Source organism: Thyridium curvatum, assembly GCF_004353045.1.
Source record: "Thyridium curvatum strain D216 chromosome Unknown NODE_20_length_475153_cov_84.797782, whole genome shotgun sequence".
Lineage (NCBI taxonomy): Eukaryota > Fungi > Ascomycota > Sordariomycetes > Thyridiales > Thyridiaceae > Thyridium > Thyridium curvatum.
Window position 1 is genome coordinate 257935 of NW_022156775.1, and position 24281 is coordinate 282215.

At 55.5% G+C, this 24281-nt stretch overlaps 7 protein-coding genes across 7 annotated transcripts; 4 read left to right on the forward strand and 3 right to left on the reverse strand.

Annotated features, from left to right (window-relative positions):
* Positions 1-1194: 1194 nt before the first annotated feature.
* E0L32_004305 (uncharacterized protein) lies at positions 1195-2904 on the forward strand (the record flags this gene model as incomplete). The annotated part of the gene is made up of 1 exon (XM_031138701.1): positions 1195-2904. The coding sequence occupies one exon, from the start codon at positions 1195-1197 to the stop codon at positions 2902-2904; it is 1710 nt and encodes a 569-aa protein (XP_030997318.1).
* Positions 2905-3368: 464 nt separating this feature from the next.
* E0L32_004306 (uncharacterized protein) lies at positions 3369-5721 on the forward strand (the record flags this gene model as incomplete). The annotated part of the gene is made up of 3 exons (XM_031138702.1): positions 3369-3829; positions 4774-5570; positions 5663-5721. 3 exons carry the CDS (start codon positions 3369-3371, stop codon positions 5719-5721), a joined length of 1317 nt encoding a protein of 438 aa, XP_030997319.1.
* A 122-nt stretch (positions 5722-5843) lies between these two features.
* Positions 5844-7148, reverse strand: E0L32_004307 (uncharacterized protein; the record flags this gene model as incomplete). Its single annotated transcript, XM_031138704.1, has 4 exons — positions 5844-6203; positions 6257-6456; positions 6512-6797; positions 6873-7148. The coding sequence occupies 4 exons, from the start codon at positions 7146-7148 to the stop codon at positions 5844-5846; spliced, it is 1122 nt and encodes a 373-aa protein (XP_030997320.1).
* A 537-nt stretch (positions 7149-7685) lies between these two features.
* E0L32_004308 (uncharacterized protein) lies at positions 7686-9287 on the forward strand (the record flags this gene model as incomplete). Its single annotated transcript, XM_031138705.1, has 3 exons — positions 7686-7734; positions 7792-8521; positions 8576-9287. 3 exons carry the CDS (start codon positions 7686-7688, stop codon positions 9285-9287), a joined length of 1491 nt encoding a protein of 496 aa, XP_030997321.1.
* A 6393-nt stretch (positions 9288-15680) lies between these two features.
* On the forward strand, positions 15681-18018 carry E0L32_004309 (uncharacterized protein; the record flags this gene model as incomplete). The annotated part of the gene is made up of 4 exons (XM_031138706.1): positions 15681-16476; positions 16554-16889; positions 16995-17154; positions 17217-18018. The coding sequence occupies 4 exons, from the start codon at positions 15681-15683 to the stop codon at positions 18016-18018; spliced, it is 2094 nt and encodes a 697-aa protein (XP_030997322.1).
* Positions 18019-19080: 1062 nt separating this feature from the next.
* On the reverse strand, positions 19081-20948 carry E0L32_004310 (uncharacterized protein; the record flags this gene model as incomplete). Its single annotated transcript, XM_031138707.1, has 4 exons — positions 19081-19510; positions 19639-20255; positions 20355-20591; positions 20862-20948. 4 exons carry the CDS (start codon positions 20946-20948, stop codon positions 19081-19083), a joined length of 1371 nt encoding a protein of 456 aa, XP_030997323.1.
* Positions 20949-21461: 513 nt separating this feature from the next.
* On the reverse strand, positions 21462-24236 carry E0L32_004311 (uncharacterized protein; the record flags this gene model as incomplete). Its single annotated transcript, XM_031138708.1, has 1 exon — positions 21462-24236. One exon carries the CDS (start codon positions 24234-24236, stop codon positions 21462-21464), a length of 2775 nt encoding a protein of 924 aa, XP_030997324.1.
* Between the last annotated feature and the right edge of the window lie 45 nt (positions 24237-24281).

The window sequence follows — 24281 nt, forward strand, 5'->3', positions numbered from 1 at the left end:
GTTTTGCTATATAAATGATAGCGGAAACGTCAATGAAGAAAAATTAATCATAACCTTTTATTATCGAAACCCATTGGTGAGCAATTGAAATTTATAGAAGTCTCTTATAGAATGAGCTGCACAAGATTTCAAGAATCAGGGACGATTCGGTTGGAAGTCCGATGAGTGGTCGAGGTTCGCGTGAGGACCGGTTGTCAGCGACCACTGCAGAATATATCGTGGTGTTAATACTCGCTTGGTCCACTGACCCTTGTGCAGCTAACTACATTTCTTACATCACTTGAAGCCGTAACAAGTCGGCCCGTTGGCCAATATGATCGACTAGATCCAATGTCAAGAAGTTGTCCTTGCAGATTGATAAGGCGACATCTTCCGGTCGAACCTCTTCTTGTTATTCAAACTTGACGGTCTTTTCTCTCTTACATACCTACTCTTATTGTAATAGAGCTTTGTCGGCTCAACACTTTAGTTCTGCAGCTGGTGATGGTTCCCGCAAGTTATGTCCAGATGTACTGGGCTGACCTAACCCTTTTGGGGTAAAAGAGAGGAAGCTAAAACTCGGTGGGAAGACCGATATTGACCCCTCGGAGCACCACCCGCATTCATTTTCACTCCCATTTCATGTTTCTTGTTATGTGTTGAACTTGTCATTGATGACTTGCTGGCACCAAGACGGACCTGACAGAGACATGCTCGACGGCGACATCGCTTGCCCTAACTTCTCTAGGTAATCAGACTAGAGTTGGCTCTCGGTCACAAGCCACAAGTTGTGTATCGAAGATGGTTAAGCGCCGCGACAATAATGCAGTACCGGAACCAATTCGCGCACTACGGGACACCTTTGGGGACCCGAAACCCCCTGATATCAGCCGCAAAATAACTGCCTGCGTTGCTTGCCGCAAACAGAAGGTGTGTGCCAAGGCTGTATCGGGTTCTGATGGGTGTATTAAGACGTACGTTAACATGGAACCTTACCAGATCAAATGTCACATGCGAGAGAGTAAACCACCATGTACCAGATGTAAGAAAAGGGGATTGCCATGCACTGTCAACCGTAGCCTGCAGATGGTGCTGGAGAGTGATTCGCTGTAGGTACTACCTTTTGCAACTGGCTGGAAGACTCTTTTACCACGGCAAGTCTTGACTTCTAAATCACTAATTTGACAACCTTCCTGTTTCAGATGGAAGCATAGAATGGAGCGCAAATTACAGAAGTTTCAAAACGCACTCCATAAGGTTGCTCAACAGGCATTGTCTACGGAAGATGTCCAGCAACTTGATTTGGACACGGATGACGACGACGAAGTCGGCCCACTAGCAGTTGGCCAGGCATGCACCGTAACACTCCCTGAGAACGATCTACCAGATGCTCCTCCCTCATCTAGCAACCCTGCAAGTCACTGCGAGGTAGTGATGGACCTTGAATCTGGACCCAGTGCTATTCCAGGTTTCTTCATCTCACAAACACCGCCTGGGCAACCGAGACGCAGCAGAGGAGATATGATTGACCGTGGTATAGTCCACCTCGAAGATGCAAGGAGGTACTTTGAGTACTATCGAGATAGGCTCGACCATTTTCCTTACAGAATCCTGGGCAACCACAGCGAGTCGACCCTGGAGGATGTACGAGCAGCATCGCCATTCTTAATGGCCGCTGCTTGCACAGTCGGCGCTCTCCACATTACAGGTAGTGAGTTCGACGCGTTGTACAACGACTTTGTCACGCTGAGTGCGAAGTACAACTTCTCGAAACGCAACACTCTTGACGACGTCCGTGCTCTCTGTATCGGCGCCTTTTGGTTAGGAGACATCTCGTGGATGCTTGTTGGCACGGCAGTGCGTATCGCGACCGAGATCGGTCTTCACAAGAGCATGGGGAAGGCGCTACAAGGCGATAAGTCACACTACTTTCGTGCACGGCTGTATCTCCTTGTCTATGCATGCGATCACCACTTCTCTGTTGCGTTTGGTCGACCTCCCTTGACCAGGGAATGCGCCATGATCAAGAGTGCCAGAACGTTTCTTGAGTGCGAGCACGCCATCGAGGATGATGCCCGACTAGTCAGCCAGGTTCTGCGATGGAGCCTTTGTTCCAATATCTTCGACGCCTTTGGGGTCGACGTGGACAAGCCTCTTGCAGACACGGAAGTACCCCAACTCAGACGGTTCAGCATCGCCCTCGATACTCTTCGAGCCGAGTGGGCTGAACGCTTCAAGCCGAATGCTCACGTCGGAAACTATCCCCGCAAGGGCGTGGCGCTCCAGTACCACTTTGCGAAACTCTACCTCTGCTCCCATGCGTTTCGGGGCGTCGGCGCCGAGGGCATGGCGTCGCGGGCCCCGGACATCGCGATGGAATTGACCGAGTTTGCAAACTCGGCCATCCTGTCAGCCCTCGCGATCCTGAAGAACGTCGTAGCGGACCCAGAAACGCAGTCGCACCTCAACGGCCTGCCGATATACTTTGACACCATGATCGGCTTCGCAGTCGTGTTTCTCGTCAAGGTGTCGACCAAGTTCTCTGCAACCGTGCGGCCAAATACCGAAGAGATCAAGGAGCTCCTGACATCACTCGTGCCCATACTTCACAAGGTGGCCTCTTCCATGCATCAGCAGCACCTCCTTGTCAGCATCAGCAATAATATAGAAAAACTAGTGCAGCGGTTCTGCGCAGACAATGCCGGTCCGGCGCCGTCCTCGCCGCCTCGGGTTAGGTCCACCGAGCATCAATTTTCCCAACAAGCATCGCCGTATCTGCAGGTTACCCATACGCAAAGTGTTTGGGATACAGCCTGGGATGCACATTCAGGAATTGATCCGCTATTCATGGGAGAATATGACTTCTTGATGAATCAGAATATGGACTTTGACCTGGATGATGGTTCGGGGATGAAATTCGTATAGTGGACCAGGAAGGGCAGCTTCTCGTTGATTTTCGGGCTTGGTTCGCAAGTGTTGCTTTTGTCTCCAGTATGATCAGGAAAGATGGGTTGAACATATGTAGAGTGAAAAATAGAGCCTCAGCCAAAGGCAACCCCGGAGCTTGATGCAGCAGGAAGCTATTTTAGGTAGTCCGTTGGACTGGGCATTGGCACAGTGTGTATGTCAATCGCAAACACCAACATCCTGATACGCTTTCGGCAGTGCAGTAATTCGCTTGCTCTATGATCAGGCTCGAAGTTGTTGCGCGTAAGGTGAGACAATTCTCACAAGAAGCACAACCTCTGCCCGAAGTACCTTCCTCAACAAGAATCAGAATTTCTAACCATCAAAACCTCAACCTCGTTTCATCGACGTTATTCAATACCCACATCATTGGCCTTCCCGCTCCAATCTTGATCACAGAAACGAAAGACCGAACATTCGAGATGTGCAGAACAGCCTACTACCGTCACCAAGACTGTGGCTGCCGCTGGATGCGCATCACGCGCCCCTGCGGCCCTGGGCAAGGCTTCCGCACTTGCCCCATGTTCTTCAACAACAACGATACTACGAGTACCACCACCACTCACGCATGCAACAGCACTCCCATCGCTGGCGCAGGTCCGACTTCACAGGCTCTCGTGCTCTATAGGCCGCGAAATGCAGAGCCAGGACCTCAGATGGTGACGAGCCATACGGTGGTTGTGAGAGAGAACAACGACAGCGCGAGAGCCACGCTGCAGCCCCCGATGTATCGCGCTCGAGAGACGGCGTGTCCTGTACACGATCTACTAGGCTTTTACGACCGAAACCAGGTGCGGATGGTAGTCCGCTTGCGCAACGGATTGCGATGGGGAACGGGACCGAACAGAGAGGACTATGGGGTCGAGTTTTGGTGCTGTGTTATGTGAGACATTGGGATATGGTGGTGGCATTCTCGACGACGAAGGAACAGGAGGGGGGGAAGACTGCTTCGTTACTGAAAGACTGTAAAGCGACGCTGCTTTACCGCGTTTCTTAGTTGCCGGTTCTTTCTCGAACTGCGTCCTTGCTACTAGTGAGGTACTGCTCGTGCAGCCGTTCAACCTTCTTCTTCAATGCCTCGCAATCTTGTCTGAGCTTGGCTTCTCTTGAGCTTTCCGTTGTCTTGAGGCAGTCCCTGCAGGCGCTATCTAGGCGGAGTGTACGGAAGGGATGGCTGCTCATAATGTTGCAACCCGTATCGGCATGGGCTTTCTCGCAGTAGGCTTCTATAGAAAGCCACGTCTCATGGCCGCACAGAGCGAAGAGAAGCAATTGATAGATACACATTCTGAGTTTGAGACGATAGAATGACCAACGAATCAAACTATTCCGTGTTGATAATAGTAGAGGAATATCTGAGCAACAGGAGTTCTTTGACTCAGTCGCGAGTAGCCTTGTATGCCTGCTTTTATAGTTCGGAATGAACAGCCCCAGTCCGTGAAGGGAGTACCATGGCTTTGTAGCAGGCTGATTGTCCCGGGCCTTTGACGAACAAAGACCAGTCATGTAGTCAACAGATCGGTAGAGAACATTGAATCGAGTGCTTTTTCCGGTCGGAAGTCGGTCTCTCGGCATGCTGCACAAAGTAGTGAGACATATGACCGAGCAGTGCAGTGCAACCTTGCAGAGAGGATCAGCATTCTTCTCGAGAAAGTAGCCCATCACGCTCAAAAAGCTCCGCAAGCTCCTCAAAGTCTCTCGCCCACGGTATTATCTTGTCACCAGCCCACTTTCCCTCTCCGGCATGCGGCGTCTCGAACCCCATCCTCCGAAGAGTCTTGAGTAGCTTGCTGTCCTCATCGTCGGCCATGACCACGCCCCGAGCAGCAAGGAGACACTCCAGATCCGTCGTCGAGTCACCTACGTACACCTTGACTTCGTCCTCTTCCTCTGCTGCCCCTTCTTCCGCTCTCGCCTCGGCAACCACGAGCCCCATCGCCGTGAGCTTGTCCTCGCTGGTAGCCAGCGTCTGCCCAGCCGTATGCCGGCCGCACACCCACTCCGGGCCCTTGACCATCCCGTCGTCCGTGATGTCGTTCGCAACGACCCTGATGGCGCTGCCATCCTCCTCCCCGACAGCATGGCAAATCACCCCGCCCACAAACTCGGCGGACCAGCTCACCGACAGCACCGACACCCTCCCCCTCGCACTCCGCCGCACCCGCCCGACGAACTCCCCGAACCCCCTGCGCACCTCGACCCTGCCCCCGCGGGCGCACGCCGCCCCGGACCGCCGCAGGTTCCCCGGCGCGGCCAGCCCGCCGCCGAAGAACCCGGCCCTGCCCACGCGGTCGACGGACGCGTCGTCGAGGTCGCGCAGCCCGCGCTGGAAGGCGACCTCGTGTGCGACCTCGGTGCGCGCGTGGTCCGGCCGGTCCGCGGCCTCGCAGTAGGCCGCGTAGTCGGCGACGTAGCGCGCCAGGACGTCGTCCCAGGCGGCCTGGAGGTCGACCCCGCGCGCGTCGCGCTGGTGCTCGATACCCAGGGCCGCGATGGTGGCGATGGTGTCGCGGCGGGTGACCGTGCCGTCAAAGTCGAGGATTACGTGCATAGCTTTTGCTTTTCCCTTGCTGTGTTGTCAGATTCTCTACTCGAGGAGGAGGTGATGTCATGTTCGAATTGGTGTGAGTTTGAAAACCAAGATGAGTCGGGTAATGGAAATGTGGGGAGGGCCCGGAGTCCGTTGCCGGTATCACATCAAATCGTCTCTTTACAGCACTCGCTCCGGCGCCATTACTTTCGTTTGCCTCTGATTGTAAGGCCTTCTCATTTTGAGGGTATCATTAATATATTTTCTCAGGACAAACCACTCTTTAACGCCGTCTATCGTATAACATAAGCTCCCCGTTAGAAAAGCTTTGAAAACATCAGAACCTAGGTCCGCCCCTAAATGTACCTCAGGAAGGCATGACATCCTCCATCTTGATGTCGGCATCCTCATCCTCACCATCGTCCGCGTCGGCATCAACTGTTGAGACTGGCGCCACGGTCTGATCGGCCTTGGAATCGTTCCTGCGGTGCTCCGGCTTCAGTTGCCAGTGATTCGCAAAGGGGCCGCTCCGATGCAGATCTGCAACCTTTTCGAGAGTCTGGCGTAGGTAAATCTCGGGCTGTGGGATCCTCTGCCGCAGGGCCTTGAGCGAGTAGTAGTTGAATTCTGTGAATGCCCTGAAAATCTCGTCGAACAGCTCGTTCTCGGGCATACGAGCCGTCTTGAGCTCGGTCTTCTTGACCTTGGGCTGCAAGGGAGCAGTTTTCTATTCAAATTAGTAGGGGGAACATGGAGATGCAGGTTGAGGAAGGTGCTTACGATGAAGTTGAAGCTGCTCTCGTGGTTCGTGATGGATCCAGGCATGATTCGAGATCCCGACTTGAGCTCGCCAAACTCAACAGATTTCTTGGGCTTCATAGCCTCGATAGCTCGCGTGTTCAGGATGAATTCGGATTCCGGGTTCTTGACGGGAGCGCAGTTCATCTCGTGCTTAATCCGGCCCGCGATGGCGGTTTTTTCTGTACCATGTCAGCGATCTACCTCGGCATCTGTGATATGACGATACCATCTTACTAGGGATAGCCTTGCGGAAGTACTCCTGTCTTCGTCCTCTCCGGCGGCCGTGGCTATGGTTCTCCTCGGGCTTGTTGTCCCGCTGGCTCTGCCGCAGCAGATGCGCCGGAATTCCATTCGCCGCAGCCTCTGCTCGCACCTTGTTTCGCGCCTTGTAACCCGGCAGGTCCCGTTCGTTGAAGACAAAGGTGCTCTTGACAGTGGACGGCTGCGTATCAAGCTCGTACTCTTTCGGGATGCCCTGGTGGTTGCCTAAGTCGTTCCGGAGCAGCAGTCTCATCCGAGGCTGATTGTGAACAAGTGTTAGTATTGTGCAAGGTCATATACACCCAATGACAGGCTGAGGAGATAGTCAGCATACCTTTGAAGTATCCGGGTTGCCATCCTTGCCAGTGTCGAACCAGTGTCGGATCGTGCCGATCTGAATCTCTGCATCGTCATCAAGCTTGTCCCAAGCCTCCCATACATACTGGGGCACGCGCGCAAGGTACATGGTGCCATGCGGATCGTTGGGCAGGGTATTGTCGTAGAACTCGAGATCACCGGCATCCTCGTAGATGTCTTCCTCCATGGGAGCTGGCATGGGCGAGTTGCCCTCCGCATCGGGCGAGGCCTTGATCTGAACCGCGTCGGCCATGGTTGCTGTTTGGCAGTTCCCTTGGTATCGCGCAGAGTGGTTTGCTATCTTTGTCGCCGATTTTCCTTCGCTATGTCACGCCCTGCCCTTAAATGCAATGGGGAAGACCGAGAACATGGGAAAACAACGATCCTGTCGTCAAAGAAACTCTCCGACGTGACAAAGAAGTGACAGTGACACTGCCTATGTTCAAGCACAGTTGAGTGGGCGGTAGTGGGCGCTTCCAAGCTGGAGGTGTGGATCGCGACTTAGGCGCCATTACATAATCCAGAGGCGAAAGAACGCTATGGGCACATTTTAGGTACGTCACAGCCAAACAATCACGCCTAACTACCTAACCGCACGCGTCGTCTAGCTTTTTGCTTCACTTTTGATTTTCTTGCTTCCAAGAATCCAAAACAACACAAAAGTCGACCTGGAACCCATCTTCCTTCTTCCCCTTCGCGCGCCCTCGACAACTCGCTTCCTTCGCGACCGTGAATTCTTGCGACCTTCATTACTAACCCATCCCTAAGCGTATTGACCAAGTGTGCAAAGATGTCTGCAGAAGAGCAGGAAATGCTGGCCAAGATCAGCCAACTTGCTGGTATGTCGCCGCCGTTTTGCCCCTCAAGGCCTCCCTCTAATCGCTCTCCCCATGCAGGCCAGATCAACCGCCGAAAGAACCAGCAAGCAGGTTTCGCACCTTCAGCCCCCCAGCACCACCCAACCCAACACCGTACGGTTTCCGCACCTAACCGCTTAATGAACTTCAACATTAACAACCGTCAAGAAGCAAGCCGACACCGTGGGGGCGGCCACTTCCAACCTCGAGGTTATCGGGTTGGCAAGCCAGCTCCTCACCGCCACCGAACCCTCGTCCTCAACGGCGCGACCCAGCCCAAATCGGATGTTGAGTCCGGCGCCGCGTCTGATGCTTCGACGTCATCCTGGGTGACCAAGAGTGATCGTCACCTCCAGCTTATCAACTCCAACGTGTACGAAAAAGAGAGCCAGGCGCGCCTCAAGGCGATAGAACACACGCGGGCGCAGAAGCGGCAGCAGACTGATGATCGAGAGCGAGCCAAGATCCTGTCGCATTTCAAGACCACGGCCACAGCAAGCGCCCCTCGTGTGCCCAGTGACGCTGTGACGAAACCCTACGAAGTCGTCGTTGACGGCATTCGCTTCTACGTTGTCAAGAATGGCAGCAAGCTCGTCAGAGTCCCTGGTTTGTCTCCGCCGCATGTGCCCTTCATGAACAAGTCTCACCATGACCAAGGAGACAATAACGCGCTTAGTGCAACCCCCAAGATGGCCACTGTCGGCGGTGTCAAGTTTTACCGCAGCAAAAATGGCAACCTGTACCGCCACGGAATCGTCAAGGCACAGCGGTATGTGACTTCCAGCCCGGCCTGTGCAGCACTGACGAGCTGGCCCTTTCCTAGTCAATCCGGTGTCGTCAAGAAGGTCGAAGAACCTTGCAAACTCTTCTCAACAACTGGTAGCTCCCTCATCCCAACTCCAATATTTGAATCTACAGTTCGGCGCTTCAGTTTCAGAAGCACGGCAAGCCGAATCTTACTAACTGCAGCCCTCGTTTCTACAGGTTCCTGCCTCAAAGGCCCCAAGTGTCGATACGTCCACGATCCCGCCAAGGTCGCCGTCTGCAAGGATTTCCTGGCCAAGGGCGAATGTCCCAATGGCGATGCGTGCGATTTATCGCACGACCTTACCCCCGAGCGCACCCCAGCGTGTTTGCATTTCGCCAAAGGCCACTGCACAAACTCCAATTGCCGTTATACTCATGCCACTAATGTCTCCTCCGCTGCCCCCGTCTGCCGCCCTTTTGGTATCTACGGCTACTGCGACAAGGGCGCCGCCTGCACCGAGCGCCACGTGTTTGAGTGTCCCGACTTTAGCAATACCGGTGTCTGTAAGACAAAAGGCTGCAAGCTCCTTCACCGGGAGAGGGCAAGCGTCCTCCGGAAGAACGCGCGCGAGAGCGGCGACCAGGAGATGGCGGATGTGTCGAGTGACGACGACGGAGAGTCTGTCGACAGCAACGACGTCGACTCGGACGAGGTTGAGGAGTTCATTGGCGAGGACGATGGTCCCGACCTCGACTTTGCGACGCAAAAGGACTTTATCGAGCTCTAGACGCTCGACTCTGGTTTTTGTTGTCTGCTACTGACCACAGCCTTGTTCTACCCTTTTTTTTTCTTGCCTACGTCCCGAACGATACCCACGGTCTCAAGGACCGTTTTCTTGCTACGTTGATCAGCATGTCACCCAAGTACTTCTCGTAATAGTACCTCGGTGACCATTTCCCGTACATGGTATTTGATATACTTTCAAAGGCTGGATACAACCAGCTGCATGATCAAAGCGCCGAAAAAATGGCCACGATCAGGCATGGAATATAATTTGGGGGGTTTCATATTCTTCATGAGGAAGAACAGGAGGAGAGTACAATTAGGGCTCCATAGAGAGGAAAAGAGAGAGAGACAAAATAAAGAGTATCAGAAGCATGAAATGACTAAACTATGTGCCTTTGTTCGTATACAATTTTGAAGGAACGCCGCGAGTGCTGCTGAATTGTCTGACAACCGTATCTGGAATCGGATGGGTCGCCGGAGACTCAAAAGCCAAGAGTCATGATGATCTGTCGAATGGGTAGCTAGTCAAACCATGTCTCATTGGGAGAATGATGCATCACATTTTCAAGAAACAAGAACAGCGATCTACCGGGGCGACGCGGAGAATGCCATGCCAACAAGCCCGCCTCTCTAAGTGCGAGACACACCAGACGGAGCAGATCACACAAGTCTGCCTGCTACGATTGCGCTACCTTTGTTTCTCAATCGATAAGCCCCAAAAGGGCCCAACATGGAAAAGCTGGGATCAGCGGGCCATGACTATTTAGCGGGAATGGGAAAGCCCACGCACGGGTGGGTTTTCCAGCTTTTGGGGGGGGGAGAAGGGAGGGAGGACTTTAAGTGCTTGCAGTAGCGCGGGTTTCACTCGCTAAACAGGGACCGGATTCGTGGGCATGGATGGGCGTGAACATAATGAAGAGCTTTCGAGACGCCAGTCCGATTGGAAGGGTGGGCAGAGGGGGTTGAGTTACGGTCAAGTCTGCATTTTGTCGAATCAAGTTGATGCGACCGCCGCATGGTCAGATCAGGTACGCCGCCTTGAGGCATACACGCCAGGACCAAAAAAAAATGAGACTTGGTTTCCCATTTCTTCTGTTTTTAGGCTCGGTCCTAGCTATTATCATTCCTCCAAGAGAGAGAGAGAGAGAGAGAGAGAGAGAGAGCGCGTGGTGAGGATTAAGCCGTGAAGCGGCATGAATAAGGCAGGGTTTGCTTAACTCAGGCATGCTGGAGCCGAGCGAAGGGAGGGAAAACGGAAAGGAAGAAAGAAAGAAAGAGGCCTCTCGTCTTGATCGACCTGGCCGCGGGTCCTGGGAGGGGACAGAAGCAAGGAAAAGACCCCAGTAATGTAAGGACGTACGTATGGAGTTTGTGTGTGGTCAGGCGGTCTGTGAGTGAGGATGTTAAAAGGTCGCCCAGGGTCCAGCTGGGAGGAGGAAAGGAAAGGATTGGAACGGGTCACGGCAGAACGAGGCGCAAGGCCTTCCTTTCTTTCGCGGAGGAGAAGCAAGGCGGTTGAAACACGAGACCTGCACGGGGAAACGGACAATTGTATAAATTTCGCACATATCACCCTGGATTCCTTCTGGCAGAGAACCGGGGGTGGGAGTGTACGCTCGCACTCATCTGGTCCATAACGACAACAGTGACATGGTAAGGTAATTTGTTTCCCTGTGAAAGACCTGGCTGCGGCGCATATGGGGACGGAAAGGGGGCACGCCTCTTTCTTCTGCCAACGCATGCTAATATGAAACCAACAGCTCGCGAAAAAGCTCCAGGTGGCGGGAGAAACAGGGAGAAAGAAAAGAAAAGACCAGGAATAGAAAGACACTGTGCAGGACACACGCAGACGAGGCACCACGGGCGCACAGCTTCTCACGAAAACAAGAAAGAAGCAAATATCTGACACTGGCTGAGACGCCCGCCGCCGTCCGTCGCCTCCCGCCACTGTCGCCGATTTGATGCGCCCTGCCGAGGCACCCAGGCGGCGGCCGTCACGGCGAGAAGAGGAGAAGGGATGGCCGCGCGTGCCAGTCGGTGACACATCTTCACAAGCACAGGCATGTACGCAACAAAAGGAAAGACGAATGCAGCGAACTCGTCATTTCCGTTGGGTCCACGGTCGTCTGCCGTGGAACTGACGAAAAAGAAATGTCCATATTGGAATTATTGAATGGAGCGGGACGCCGAATGCGACCTATCACTTGTAAAGCAAAGGACGGGACTGGATCGGTGGGATCCAGACTCGTCTCGTAGCCTTCAGTTGATCTGTAAAACGAACATGAATGCCACAGTATCCATGGCAAAGGAATCCTGAAAACAGGCCGGAATCGAGTAAACTCGAATTTCTTTGCACCTGGTTGGCCTATTAGTTTTGCGTAATCCTGATCGAAAAGTGAGAGCATGTGCATAATGTGCGTTTAGTCTGCGTTCAGATGAAGACCTAGGGGCCAAGACTCTCTTCGATCCTATGCCGTTTGGTCAAACATGGGATTTACGACAGGGTATCATCATCCCTGCTGCAGGTAGGGAATGGTGAAAAGGCCCGCGCAGCGCAGAGAGACGGTGGGTGGCCCAGAAAGGACCATGTAGGTCCGCCCTTGCACACACCCATTGGCAACAGCGGCCGTCGCATGTACTGTGGAATGCGGTGGGAACGGTGGGAACGCAGACATCCTCCGACGCATATTGCCGTCCATATGACCGGGCGGAGCCAAGTGAGGGGGCCACTCAGGGCGTGGCGGTCTGCTCAAGCCCTGGGCGATGCGCATTGGCCGCCAGCGTAGGCTGCTGTTGTGCCTTTGGGGGTGTGTGAGTGTTGTTGTTTTGGCATGCTTTGCCTGCTTGCTCGTCACCACCGACAGGCTACCACCCAGGTTCCTCATGTGGGCGGGTTGGTGGTGGCTGCTTGAGTTTACTAGGTTTGCTGCAGTAGGGTGGCCAGGCCAAGCCTCTCCGGCTTACATGACCACACGGGTTCCGTAACGAGAACAGACATCTGAGGTGAGAGGAGCAGAGCGTTGTACGCGACGAGCTGGTGACGGCGAGACGCAACCCTCCTCTTGCTCCATATTATATGCACCGCGGCGCACATGCGGTCGGCAATAAACCTTTCACAGGTTCACGGAGGTGGGTGATTGTAACTGTCTCGAGCTCAGCTCACGAGGATCACAAAACGCCATTGGTGAAATGGAACTGTGCTAAGCGTATCTGAGGAGGGGTGCGCGCTGGCAAACCCTGTTAGTCTCAGACTGGGCGGTCCTACTCCGACCTGGACTGAATCATACCTTCTGAGTGAAGCAGGCGTGTTAGTGAAATGGTTCAGCGGCAGCTGAAGTTCGTAAGTAGTCATTCAACCCAGAGTTTCCAACTTAGACGGGCGGGGAATCTTGATTAGCTCCTGGCCCATTGTTCTCTTGGAGTAAGCGTACCTGGATGATGCAATGGATTTCAGAACGCATATCATACCTCCTCTCTGAAGCTCTGGGACACCCAGCCATCCCCGAGGAGCCGCGCACACGAAGGCGTACCCGCCTTACTGAGGGGAGACAAAAGGGCATACAGTCAGCCAATCTCGTCACACGCAGCAACCCATCGCCCACCGAGTTTGGAACTCTTCGCTGGCTAGGCTCATCCAGAGGGGGGGCGAGAAGTCCAGCGGGAGACCGGCAAGGGACGTCTTCTGGCTCGCTCGGTGTCTCTCTCGGTTCCCTTGCTTCTGGATCAACAGCATGCAAACCTTGCAGGCGCAGGTCTCGCTTCCAACCAGGGAGCAATGCAGTGCATCACGATGGCAAGCGGACACAGCTGGCCTCGACAGAAACCTATGTTACCGCCGCCCCTTGTGGTGAGGCCGTAACTTGGCTCGAAACCAACGCGCGAAGGTGAAGTAAACCCCAAGGCCGACTGCCTTGGCTCTTCCACGGTTCCATGGCCGGGACGAGAAAAATAAACCGTAGAAAGTGCGCAAAACAACGAGATGAATGATTGCTATAGTTTAAAAGCAGAGGCAAGCTGCTTTAGTGTAGATACCGACGTAACATGTTCTGTCTCGCTTTGCTTCTTGTTCCCATTGCTGCTTCCCTTTTGGCAGTTCTGTCGTGATTGTGCCTTCTGTTGGCCAAACGTTGGGTTGCTTCTCGCTTTCCATTTTTGGTACACTGCCCGCCTGCAGTGCTCCTCCCTCAATCAACCTACAGAGACGAAGACTTGACAGAAGCATATTTGCTGTGACCCGAGAGCGATGGCGTGGAGGCAGCAAATCAGCAGCAAAGCTCCCCATCTCTCGGAAAGGCACAAAACCGAGCGCAAGCTCCACGACATCACCACGTCGCCCCTCCAAGCCGTTTGTGGGTTTACGAACATTGACCGTCATCGCCCAGGGTGGACGGTATCGCGCCGGCCACCGGTTCTCGGCACGCCGCCGCCGCCTGAGTGCGTCCTGCGACTGCCTTGTGGTTGACCACTGACCGTCTGGATCAGCCATCAGCCGTGCCCATTGCACTATTGCACTACATTGCAGCACATTGTCGCTTTATGACTCGTCTCGATCCCGGTCCAAGCGAACCTTTGCCTGTCCCGGAGTTGAACCACCGTAAGCAGGCACTTGACTCGCCCACCTTTAACTTCTGCTACATCCGAAGTGGTCTTGGGTCGGCAATACAAGTGAGGGGGTTACAAGGTTTAGGCTGGCTCTTGGTCGCCGCCGCCCAGGCGCCGAGGAAGTGTTTGAAAGACGGGGCTTTGGGGATCCGGGAGGCACTCAAGCTGTGCAAAGCGAGGGTCCCGGTGTTTTGAAAAAGTGCACGACGGCAAAAAAGTCTCATCTGGTGGCTCTGGGGGGTCCTGTCTCGCTCTGCTGCTCTGTGCTGCCCTGCCCTGGCTTGCGTTGCAGGAACCTGCCGTGAGTGACCAAAACGGAGCATACAAAGCAAAGAAACGGCCCAACAGGTCTCCGGCAAGAGTGAAGCGCTGGAGCATCAAACGAGCGCCCAGGTAGTTGATCCGTGTGCTGGCTTATTATGGGTCTGGGTGATAACTGACCAGATGCAGCAAGCAGCCTGGTCCTGCCCACGCAACGCACATACACGCACGCACGCACGCGCAAGCCGACTTGCCACGAACAGGCTTTCGCAGGTGAGAGGACGAGGTATCCTCCAGCCATACAAAACGCCACCACCTTGGCCCTGGGCGGAAACCGACTCTAGCGACGCAGGTGACGAGCCCGACCTGGCTGGCCAAGCCGACCAAATCGCAGCCAGCCAGCATCTTTGTGCTGCGCATGGGTGCGCCAGCAGGCGGGGGTCAGAATAGTTGACTCAAGTTGATCAGGAGATACCTCAATGTTAACAGTGCATGTCCTTGGTCTGGGATTCGGAAGGGCACCCCATTACCTAAAACCAAATGGGTTTGATGGAGAGTCAAGAACTTCTGTTAGCAGCACCGTCATCTAATCTGGCCATCACTTGGCCGGCTGGAGAGTTTCCTTGAACGGAGTTTGGTCGTTTCGGGAGAGCCAGCAGGGTGTGCCGCTATCGAACCGCACCACCATCCATTAATAGCGCCAGAGCGTTCGTCGTTGGCCCCATCTCAAAGTCGTCATACAGCGATAACGACGACGAAGGTTGCGGGCTTAAATTCAATCCCCTGGTCAGGTATCCTCTCTTCCAAAGAGGCCATCCCGCTTGCTGAGCCCGGTAGGCGAGTACCCAGCAGGGATTGTGCTTCTTTTAACCCCGAGCACTTTTGGGCAGACAAGAGTCTACCTACAGGGGGCTACACCCCGGCCGTCATTCTGGGCCACTGAAGCTCCACGTTCCGAAACCCCTCCATCCATCCATCTGACCTGACTTACTACGGCGTATGTGCCTAGTCTAACTAATACGGACGGATCCAGAGAGGGTGCTACAGCCTAGGATTGCCCGCTCCTCCTGCTGGTCCGTTGCTTGCGGCTGGTGGTCGTAGTAAGTAGCCCTGTTGCATGGGCTTGCTGGTGCTGCTGCATGCCCATGAGACCGCTCCTTCGACCATTCCTCTGCCTTCTCCTCACATTTCCTCACCTTCTCCCGACTCTGTTTCTCAAATTCCTCCCTCTCTTTTTTTTTACCCAAAGCGCAACGCGCCTTACCTCAACCTCCCGAGAGAGCGAAGCCTACGAGATACCACACCCGTCTGTACTTTCGATCGTCTCTACCTCTACACCTAGACACACACGCGGATACCTACACACCCAATCGGACTTACAGATACCAGGCGGGAGCACTACCGCCTGGGCAGACAAACGCGGACCACACGCTCTCCAGGACCAGCGAGCTCGCCTCTATGATCCTGGAAGGCAGGGAAACTAGACAACGAACAGCACATTTGGAGAGTCTTGGGTCACCGCAATTGCGACATGGAGGGAATGAACTATGCCGCTTATAATCGGCAACCCGAGTCTTCCACCCCGCCGTCGTCGCGGCCACCCCAGATCACCGCAGGCTGCCCATATCTCCAGGAGCAGCAGCATATGACATTCGGAAGCCTTCACAATCCACATGCCGCCTCGCACTACACCCCTCCTCGTCATATTTACGACCCCGTGCATAATGCAGGCGCTTCATGGACGTCGGCGGCACCTCCGCCGTATCATCCGGCGTGGTCCACATTGCCGTTGCCGAATGGACGCCAGGCCGTTGGAGACCTGAACTTTGGCCCTACAAATCAAGCAATCCCGGGCCCGCAGCGACCTTATCCCATGGCACCTGCACCCTATGGCTCGTTCACCCGGGATTGGGGACAGGATTATCCAGCGTTCACCCCGAGATCAAGAGCCAGTCACCCTTCGCAGCCCACCTCATTTGGCTCGCCAAATTCTCTCCCTCTGTCAAACAACCAAACGAGGGAAGACACGTCCCAAGCGACTAGCATGAACTCCGGCCACCTTCCAGCTACTTCTTGGACAGCCAGTTCGTCTGCACCGCCAGCCGCCGTGTCATCCATCCGCTCGACTGCGTCGCCACACGCTGATGGTGGTTCAGCCTCGCCTGATGACAGTGATTCAAGTGAAACGTCTTCAGCAGGTCGCATGCATTCACCGCCCATAGCGAACGGAAGCAATCCTGCCATGGAAACCTCTGTATCAAACAATGGACCGGTGACTCCCGAAGCCCTGCCTCAGCCTAGAGGCACTCAGACATCTGCTCAGCCTGGTCAGTTGTCTCATTATCCATCTTTGATACCCCTCTGTAATTTAGAACTGAACTGACTGTCCGGCAAATTGAAAAAGGGTTCTCTAATCCACCACCAACTGGCCCAAGTCGCGATCGGAGACCTGCCGTGGAATTCAGGGGACTCCGCGGCGCTCGTTTCAGTATGTCACGTCTCCACGGGGACGTGGCTGACGAGGCTCTTCGGAACAGCTTGGAAGTGCAACATCGCTTCTTTGATGGATTTTATTCGTCAGACGGGGCGACTGGGCTGAGAGGAGTCGAGTTGACGGAAGACCGCATCAGGCAACATCAGCTGGCTAGAGGAGGCCTGACGGCTCGGCAGATCGCATCACCTTCTGCTATTGCCTCACTAGAGATCGTTGATGTCAGTACTTTAGACGAGAACGAGCGGAGTAAGTGCTTGCCCTTTGGCGCGCGATGTAGTGCATGCCCCCATTATTGTCTCTAACATCGACTTGTACTAGCTTGCATAATATGCTACAACGACTTCGGTACAGCAACTCCCGAAGGTGTCACTGAGGCTCCTCTACGGCTTCCTAAATGCAAACATGTATTTGGAGACCGCTGCATCAAGAAGTGGTTCGAGGAGTCAGATAGTTGTCCGTACTGCCGCCACAAGCTGCCTTCTATTCAGGTATTCCGACCAAACAAGAGCAGGTAAGCTCGCCAACCTGCGACTATTGCGCAAGTCAGACATGCTGACTCAAGATTCACTGTAGCACTGGACATGCGGTGGTCACGCAAATGAGCTCCGCGCAACATGAGCTCCTGAACCGAATTATGAGCACGGCTAGGAGAGAGGACAGAGAGGACATAGCTCTTGCTGAGGCCCGTCTGCACCACAACGGGCGGAGGTCGCCTCCTGACGAACTCGGAAATTCGCGGAGGCGCCTCCGTGCCAGACATTCCAGTTTCCGAGGCTCCCCTCCCCTGCCAGCGATGGGCGTGAGGCCCAACTCATTTGCAGGCTCCAGTTCTGCATCAACTGCCTCTTCCACGCAGCACAGTCCGGGACGCGATAGGCACGGCCCCTACCATGCGCAGAGCATGGCATGGATCCCGCCTTTCCATGGCCAACTTGGAGCTCATCGGCGCCTAGGCGCTTACGGCCAGAGCAACCCGTCACCTCGGAATACGGACCCCTATGGCGAACGACCTGGCATGCCTACCATGCCGGACAGCTACTTCCATACCTATTCGTTACCAGGCGATATGGGGAGGCCAGGACCGGTACCGCCTATGATGGCTACACAGTCGCACGAGAGAGCAGCTGTTCCTCCCGCACTCCCGCCCGTGATACCCCCATTGAACATCGGTCAGCAGCAGCCTCAGGGCAACCAGATGATGCACAACTCGCCTCCGAGACAGAGCCAGCCACCGAGCTTCCACCAGCCGGCAAGCTACCCCACCTCAATGACGCGATCGACAGTTGCACCCATACCCGGACTGGACTTTGGACCTAACGATAACCTCGCTCCTGTTCCCCAATCGGTACCTGGCGGACATAATTGGCATATGTAATGCCAGGGGTTCGCAAAAGGGGGTCACGAGTGACGGCGAGGCACATGCGAGTCTGGGAGAAGCTGGCGGACAGTCGGCTGAATGGCTTGCTTCAGTGCCGTTGACCCAGAACATCCTCGACTTTTATAACGATGACAGCACGAAACCGTCCCACTGTCCTCCGACTCTCACGATACCACCCTCCATTTTTATGATGACAAGGACGGTCTTTTCTTCTTCTTTTTACGACTTGCATGGCTTTCAATAGATCTCGGATTCATCATCACCTCATCACAACACATGATATTCTCTAATGCACAAAGTACAAGGCGTTGCATTGACTCGGATTTTCCAGCCGATTTCTTTTCTCCTCCTTTTCAGAAGACACATTCGTCTCACACCACAGCACCACCACCGCACAACGCCATATTCAGGCCGGCTTTCCATCAGGCGTTCTCAAGGGCACACGGCAGCAAGGGCAAACGGCACACGAAAGGCTTCTTCTCTTTTTCTTTCCCGACTATCACGACCATCACAACTCGGTTCGCACTGCTTGCGAAAGATCATCTGCGGTGAGGACTGTGGGCACGCATTCTCTGGGGAAAGGGGCTCGGTAGCGGAGGGAGTAGCGGAGGAGTAGTAGCCTATGAGGAAATACACTCCTGATCGAGAAGGAAAGGCTAGCGGAAGATTAGCAGATACAAAGGAATAAACATTAGCAGAATGTTTCCTTGAGAGCGGTGTGCGCCTTGCTGGATGTGTGAAATGATCGCCTTCTCGCCTTTGATGGGTCGATGATATCTCGGGACTGTGTGTGGAATTTCATCCCATGCGATACGGCGATCTGGAAAGGACAGCCTTATGTCCTCCTCTGGAATATAATATAAAACGGAAAACACATCTCCAGCTTGGAAAACAGTTGTAGTTTCGCAATGTGTGTATATGTAGCTGTGTGTCAACTCTCCTCTCTATTCCTGTTTTTGACAAAACAATGTTTAATGTTTACAAAACACACGAGGTCCTTCGTGTCCCCCTTCAGTCCAACCAGCTTCCCGAACTACGTACGAAACCAAATCTACATCTTTATAACCTCGGCTTGTCCGCACTGCTGCCGCCCGTGTTCTCAGCCGCCTGCACCAGCTCCCACGCGTACTCGGCCAGCGCGGCGCGCGCGTCGCCGTACCGCCGCGCCTGCTCGCTGCTGGCCTGGCGGGCGGCGACGCGGGCGGCGATGCCCTGGCAGATGGCGGCCTGGCGGAAGATGTTGAAGGCCTGGGCCCAGCGCAGCTCGCGCGCCATGTCGGGCCAGCGGTCCGGGTCCGACGCGGTGCCCCACCCGGCCGTGCGGCAGTACAGGGCCGCGACCTCGTCGGCGTCGGGCAGGCCCGGGGTGGCGCCGGGCTTGAAGCCCGGGTGGGCGTTGTGGATCGTGCTGCCCATGTGGGCTGTGAAGTAAGGGGTTATGTGGTTGGAGAGGTCGGAGAGGGGGTGGCCTATGGTGGACATCTCCCAGCTGTTTGTTTTTGGACGTCAGTGTATGTCAGTCTCGGGGGGGGGGATAGATAGATGTATGTACGTGGGACAAAACGACGAGATGTCGGGGGAGGAATGGATGGAAAGAAAGAAAGAAAAAAAACGTACTCTAGGATGCCGATGACGCGGGGCTCGGTCTTGTGGAAGACGAGGTTGTCGATCTTGTAGTCGCCGTGGATGAGCGTGCCGCGGTCGCGCGGCTGCTTGGCGGCGTCGGAGAAGAAGGCCATCATCTCCTGGAAGTGCGGCAGGTCGCCCACGGGCTCGCCCGTCTCGACGTCGCGGGTCGCGCTCTGCGCCGCGCAGATGGTCTTCCACGTGTTGACCTGGCGGGCGTAGAAGCCGCTCGGCCGGCCAAAGGTCTCGAGCCCGACGGCGCGGGGGTCGACGCGGTGCAGCTTGGCCAGCGTGCGGACCGAGTCGGCCCACATGTCGGCGCGCTCGCGCGGGGAGACGCCCGGGATCGCGGCGTCCTCGATGATGCGGCCGTCGAGGAACTCCATGACGTAGAAGGGCGTGCCGATGACGGCGTCGTCCTCGCACAGGCAAAAGGTGCGCGGGACGGCGACGTCGGTGCCCGCGAGCGCGGCGAGGATGCGGTACTCGCGCTCGACCTTGTGGGCCGTCTTGGAGACGAGCTTCCCTGGCGGCTTCTTGCGCAGGACGTAGCGGGTGCCCGTCGGCGAGGTGAGCTGGTAGGTCGGGTTGGACTGGCCGAAGCCGAACTGGAGGTGGGGGGCAGAGGGAGGTTAGTATTTTTGTCGCGGAGACAGGGTATGAGGCTGGGATGGGATGGGAGAAAGGGCTGGGGTCCTGCCACCTACCTGCTTGATATCGAGGGGCGTCTTGATCTCCGGGACGTTCTTGTTCAGGTACGCCTCGAGCGACTTGACGTCGATGGGGTGCCGCACGCGCCCCGCCATGGCGATGATGCTGTATTCGCTGTTTGAAACAGAATGTTGTATGGACTGCTCGAAATGCTCGATGCGTATGCAGGGAAGCGTTTGACAGACAGCTACACCGGCAGAAGAGTCGTCGTCTTCTTCGGGCTCGGGCCCGTCCTAACTGGGCTGAGAAGCCGCGGCACGGAGAGGGTGATGTGTATGGTACGTATGTAGCTTGCTTATCCCAGCTTTCCCCGCTCACAAGATGCACGCAACGGCAGCACGAGCGACAGCTAGCTATCCCGAGTCAGATATCTCGAGTCAATGATGATATCGACCCAGCTGTCGTTTTCAATTGCGTTCGATCTCCAGTTACAAGGCGGGACTGGCAGCCCTTTTGTACGGACCGGGGCTAATTCCCCCCAGGAGTGAGTGTCGCCGGCGTACCGAAGCGGACGCTGACGGCTTAGAGCCAGAGCGTGCCGAGGTTGCTGGAGGAAGACCGCCTGTAGTGGACCCGCTCTTTTCTAGCATCTTGGCGACGTTTTCGCTGACGGAAATCCAGACCCGACCCCAGCTTTCTTCCCAGGGCGCGGCAAAAGGTCAATCAAATTATTGGGGTAGACGACTCTGTGTGGGGAAACTCCTCTCCTCTGTACGGAGGACTGAGTGCCTCGCTATTGGCTTTGCATCTCGACCGCTGGTAATCACATACAACTACAGCCATATCGGGGCTCCAGCAGTATCGAGAGGATGATTTGTTTTATTGTGTTGAGTTTTGCCGCGACCAGCGATACGATACACTGGATTCCTCGTCCGTGGAACCCTTCCCTTTTCGCCCCGTGATCCTTGACCGATGACCAACATCACCAAACCATGTGCCTCCCTCCCGAGCAATAAGAAGAGAATATGGCCACGAGAAAGAAAAAAAAAGGACTCCCAACTCCCAAGCCGTGATGTAACTAGTGTGGAGTGACAAATCCATATAATACAAAAACGCCCTCCGTCATGCGAATGAATCCTCGTTCAATAACCCATCCATGCTCTCTAATCGTCCTCGATATCGTCATCACTAAGGACGAGTTTGTGCACTTGCAGCCCGCCGGGGATCGTATCTTCGTCCTCGGCCGAGAGATCTTTCGATTTCGACTTGATAGCCCCCACCCTCTTCTTGCGCGGGCTCGATTCTTCGGTCGGCTTGTCCGTCGCCCACGCCTCCCCGGGCACCGGACCAGCAGCCTCGTCGCCCTCGTCAGACGAGTCCTCCGTCGCCGGCGGGCCAATGCCCTGGAAGGAGACCACTTTATCGAGGTCCCGCATGCCCATGGACTGGAACGAGATCTTCTTCCGCCGCGCTATCTGCGCCATATAAGGCAGGCGTTCCAGGACCATCTCCTTCCGTGCCGAACTGCCCAAGGAGATCAAAATGGGGGCGGCGGAGTCTGCAGCCTCGGGCTTTTCTTGGACGGGCCCGGGCCCACCGATGCCGGGCTTCCTGGCATCATTGCGGTCGTCACCTGTTTTGTTCTTTCTGAAGAGCGACGCACCGCTCGTGAGATCTTGAATCGTAGTCTGCGTCGCGCTCTGCATGAGCTCTCCGTTCAGCATCTTGGAAGACCATACGTCGATCAGGCTCTCCAGCTCCTCCTTGGTCCGCCAAAGCTTGATGCTCGTCGGGTAAAACATCTTGAACTGGTCCCCTCCTCGGGCCGAGCCGGTAGACTGGCGCTTGACGGGGGAAGGAAGAGAAAACAGCAAACCGCGGACTGCCGTCTGGAATGCCATCTCATCTTGCCTGAGCACGTGGCTGCCAGAATCTCGCCCAAAGTTAGGACCGAAGCCCTTGCCGCCAAAGAAGATATCCCATGACGGACAGAGCAGGTCGCTCTCGGAGAGGTACTCGATACAGCCGTTGATGTAGTCCAGCGAGGATTGTGGGTCTCTAGGTCCAGTTCGCTCGCATGACAAGGCGTAATTCTCGTGAAGGGCAGATATAAAAGTATGCGTGTCAGTCCCCGTCTCGTCGATCAAGGTGTCCACTGCCACCTGCGACCTCTTTGGTCGCGATAGATGCGATATATAATCCGGAAGCGTCTCTGCCAGGGCCTCTTCGGAGCCAGCAGGATAAGGGAGTTCGTCACGCTTGTTGTACACCACCTTGCCCACGGCATGGAAGATGCCCAGGCTCGCCTCTCGCTGAGACACGAGCTCCAGACTCTCCCGCTCGCCTTTAGTTAACGCAGCATCTTTGGGGCCTTTCTTGCCTTTCGTGAATGCGACCTTTGCACCCCAATCTGCCTCATCGTCACCCTTGACGCAGAGGAATTCGAGTGAAGATACGGCATTTCTGATATCGCCAATCTCGCCCAGTCTCCTAAGGACCTGCGGGCCAGGTGTACGTCTCCGGCCAGACTTGCGTGCTTCCTTCAGCACAACCAGCTCTAGAGCCTTCGCCAGCAAGGTCGGAGCGATGGCGTTGAATTCTATAACGGTCGTCCCCGCGTGCCTCAGTATGTCAGGGCCCAAGAGCCGATGCGCCGTAAAGCTATCCGCCGAGGCTGAGGTAGTAGTCAGGAGCGTTTCCGAGATGATCATCACCACGGGTGTGATAGCCTCGGCAGGCCGCTGGCGGACGAAGGCTGCAAGAGAGGGCGTATTGAGTGCAAGATATTGCAAGATCGTTTTTCGGAAAGACGTGAGGCCACTCGACGATCTCATAAAAGTGTTTGGAAATTCTTCGATGGTGATGATCTTTGGCTTGGCGGGGTCGTGAGCACTGTCATCATGAGTTGACGAGCCGTTTGATGTGCTGCCATTTGCATAGTCCGGGTCGGTGTCGAAGTCCAGCTGTCCAAACTTCCCTCCCCTGCCCATAAACTCTTCGAACTGAGCCGAAGCGGACGCATATCCTTGCGTGGCACCCAGTGAGCCAGCGGGATTCCTCCACTCCAGGATCTCGCAGCCCATGTCCTTGGCCAGCAGCTGCACCGTCGTAGTCTTTCCGGTTCCCGCAGCACCCTTCAGCACAAGCAGTCTCTGCCGCATCCTCCCACCCATGACATCCTCCAGCCATTTCCGCACGTCAGCAACCTTCTTCTTGTGCACGGCGAGCTCGTCTAGGTTGGCGGGCCCGAATCGTTCCGACCAGGGTCGCAGGTCTTCGTCTTGCGGGGCCGACGTCGTCGGGGTCCGCCCCGGCGGTTTGAGGAACCGTTGGCTCGACGCCGGGAGTCCAGACGACGAAGAAGACAGCGAGGTGGTCCCGAGCTGGGTGCCGTTAGACCGCTTCTGTGCGTTCTTGCCTACGAAGCTCGAGGCCGAAGCTTTGGACACGCCAACGTCATCTTCCTCGGAGATGGGATCGCTGATGATGTCGTCCAGGGCCGGTGCCTCGGCAGCCTTCTTGCCGTTCGTCTTGCCCTCCGCCAGCGCCTTCTGGGCCTGCTTGGAGAACAAGGCCAGCAAATCGCCAGACTTGCCCTTCTCGTCTAACTTGCCACCCCTCTTCTTCTCCGGGCTGGTGCTCGGGCTCTTGGTCGAGTTCCTGCTGGCAGCGAGACGCGCTGGGAACTTGGAGACGCCGGGGCCATTGGCAGCGGCGGCGGCTTTGCCAGCGACGGTCGAGCGGGTGGACTTGCGGACGGGGCTCGGGGAGACATTGACGTCGCTCGAGTTGTTGTTGTTGTGACTGGCGGCGCCCTTGGGGTCTGGGGACGACAGGAAAAAGTTCTTTAGGCTGTTCTTGCGCGTCTGGTGGGCCTCGTACTCCTCGTCGTCCGAATCGACGACGTTCCTCTTGCGGCGCTTGGCAGGCGGCGCCATGGCGTCGTGGTTCCTGGATCAGGGGACGGCATCGGCTTCAGGCGA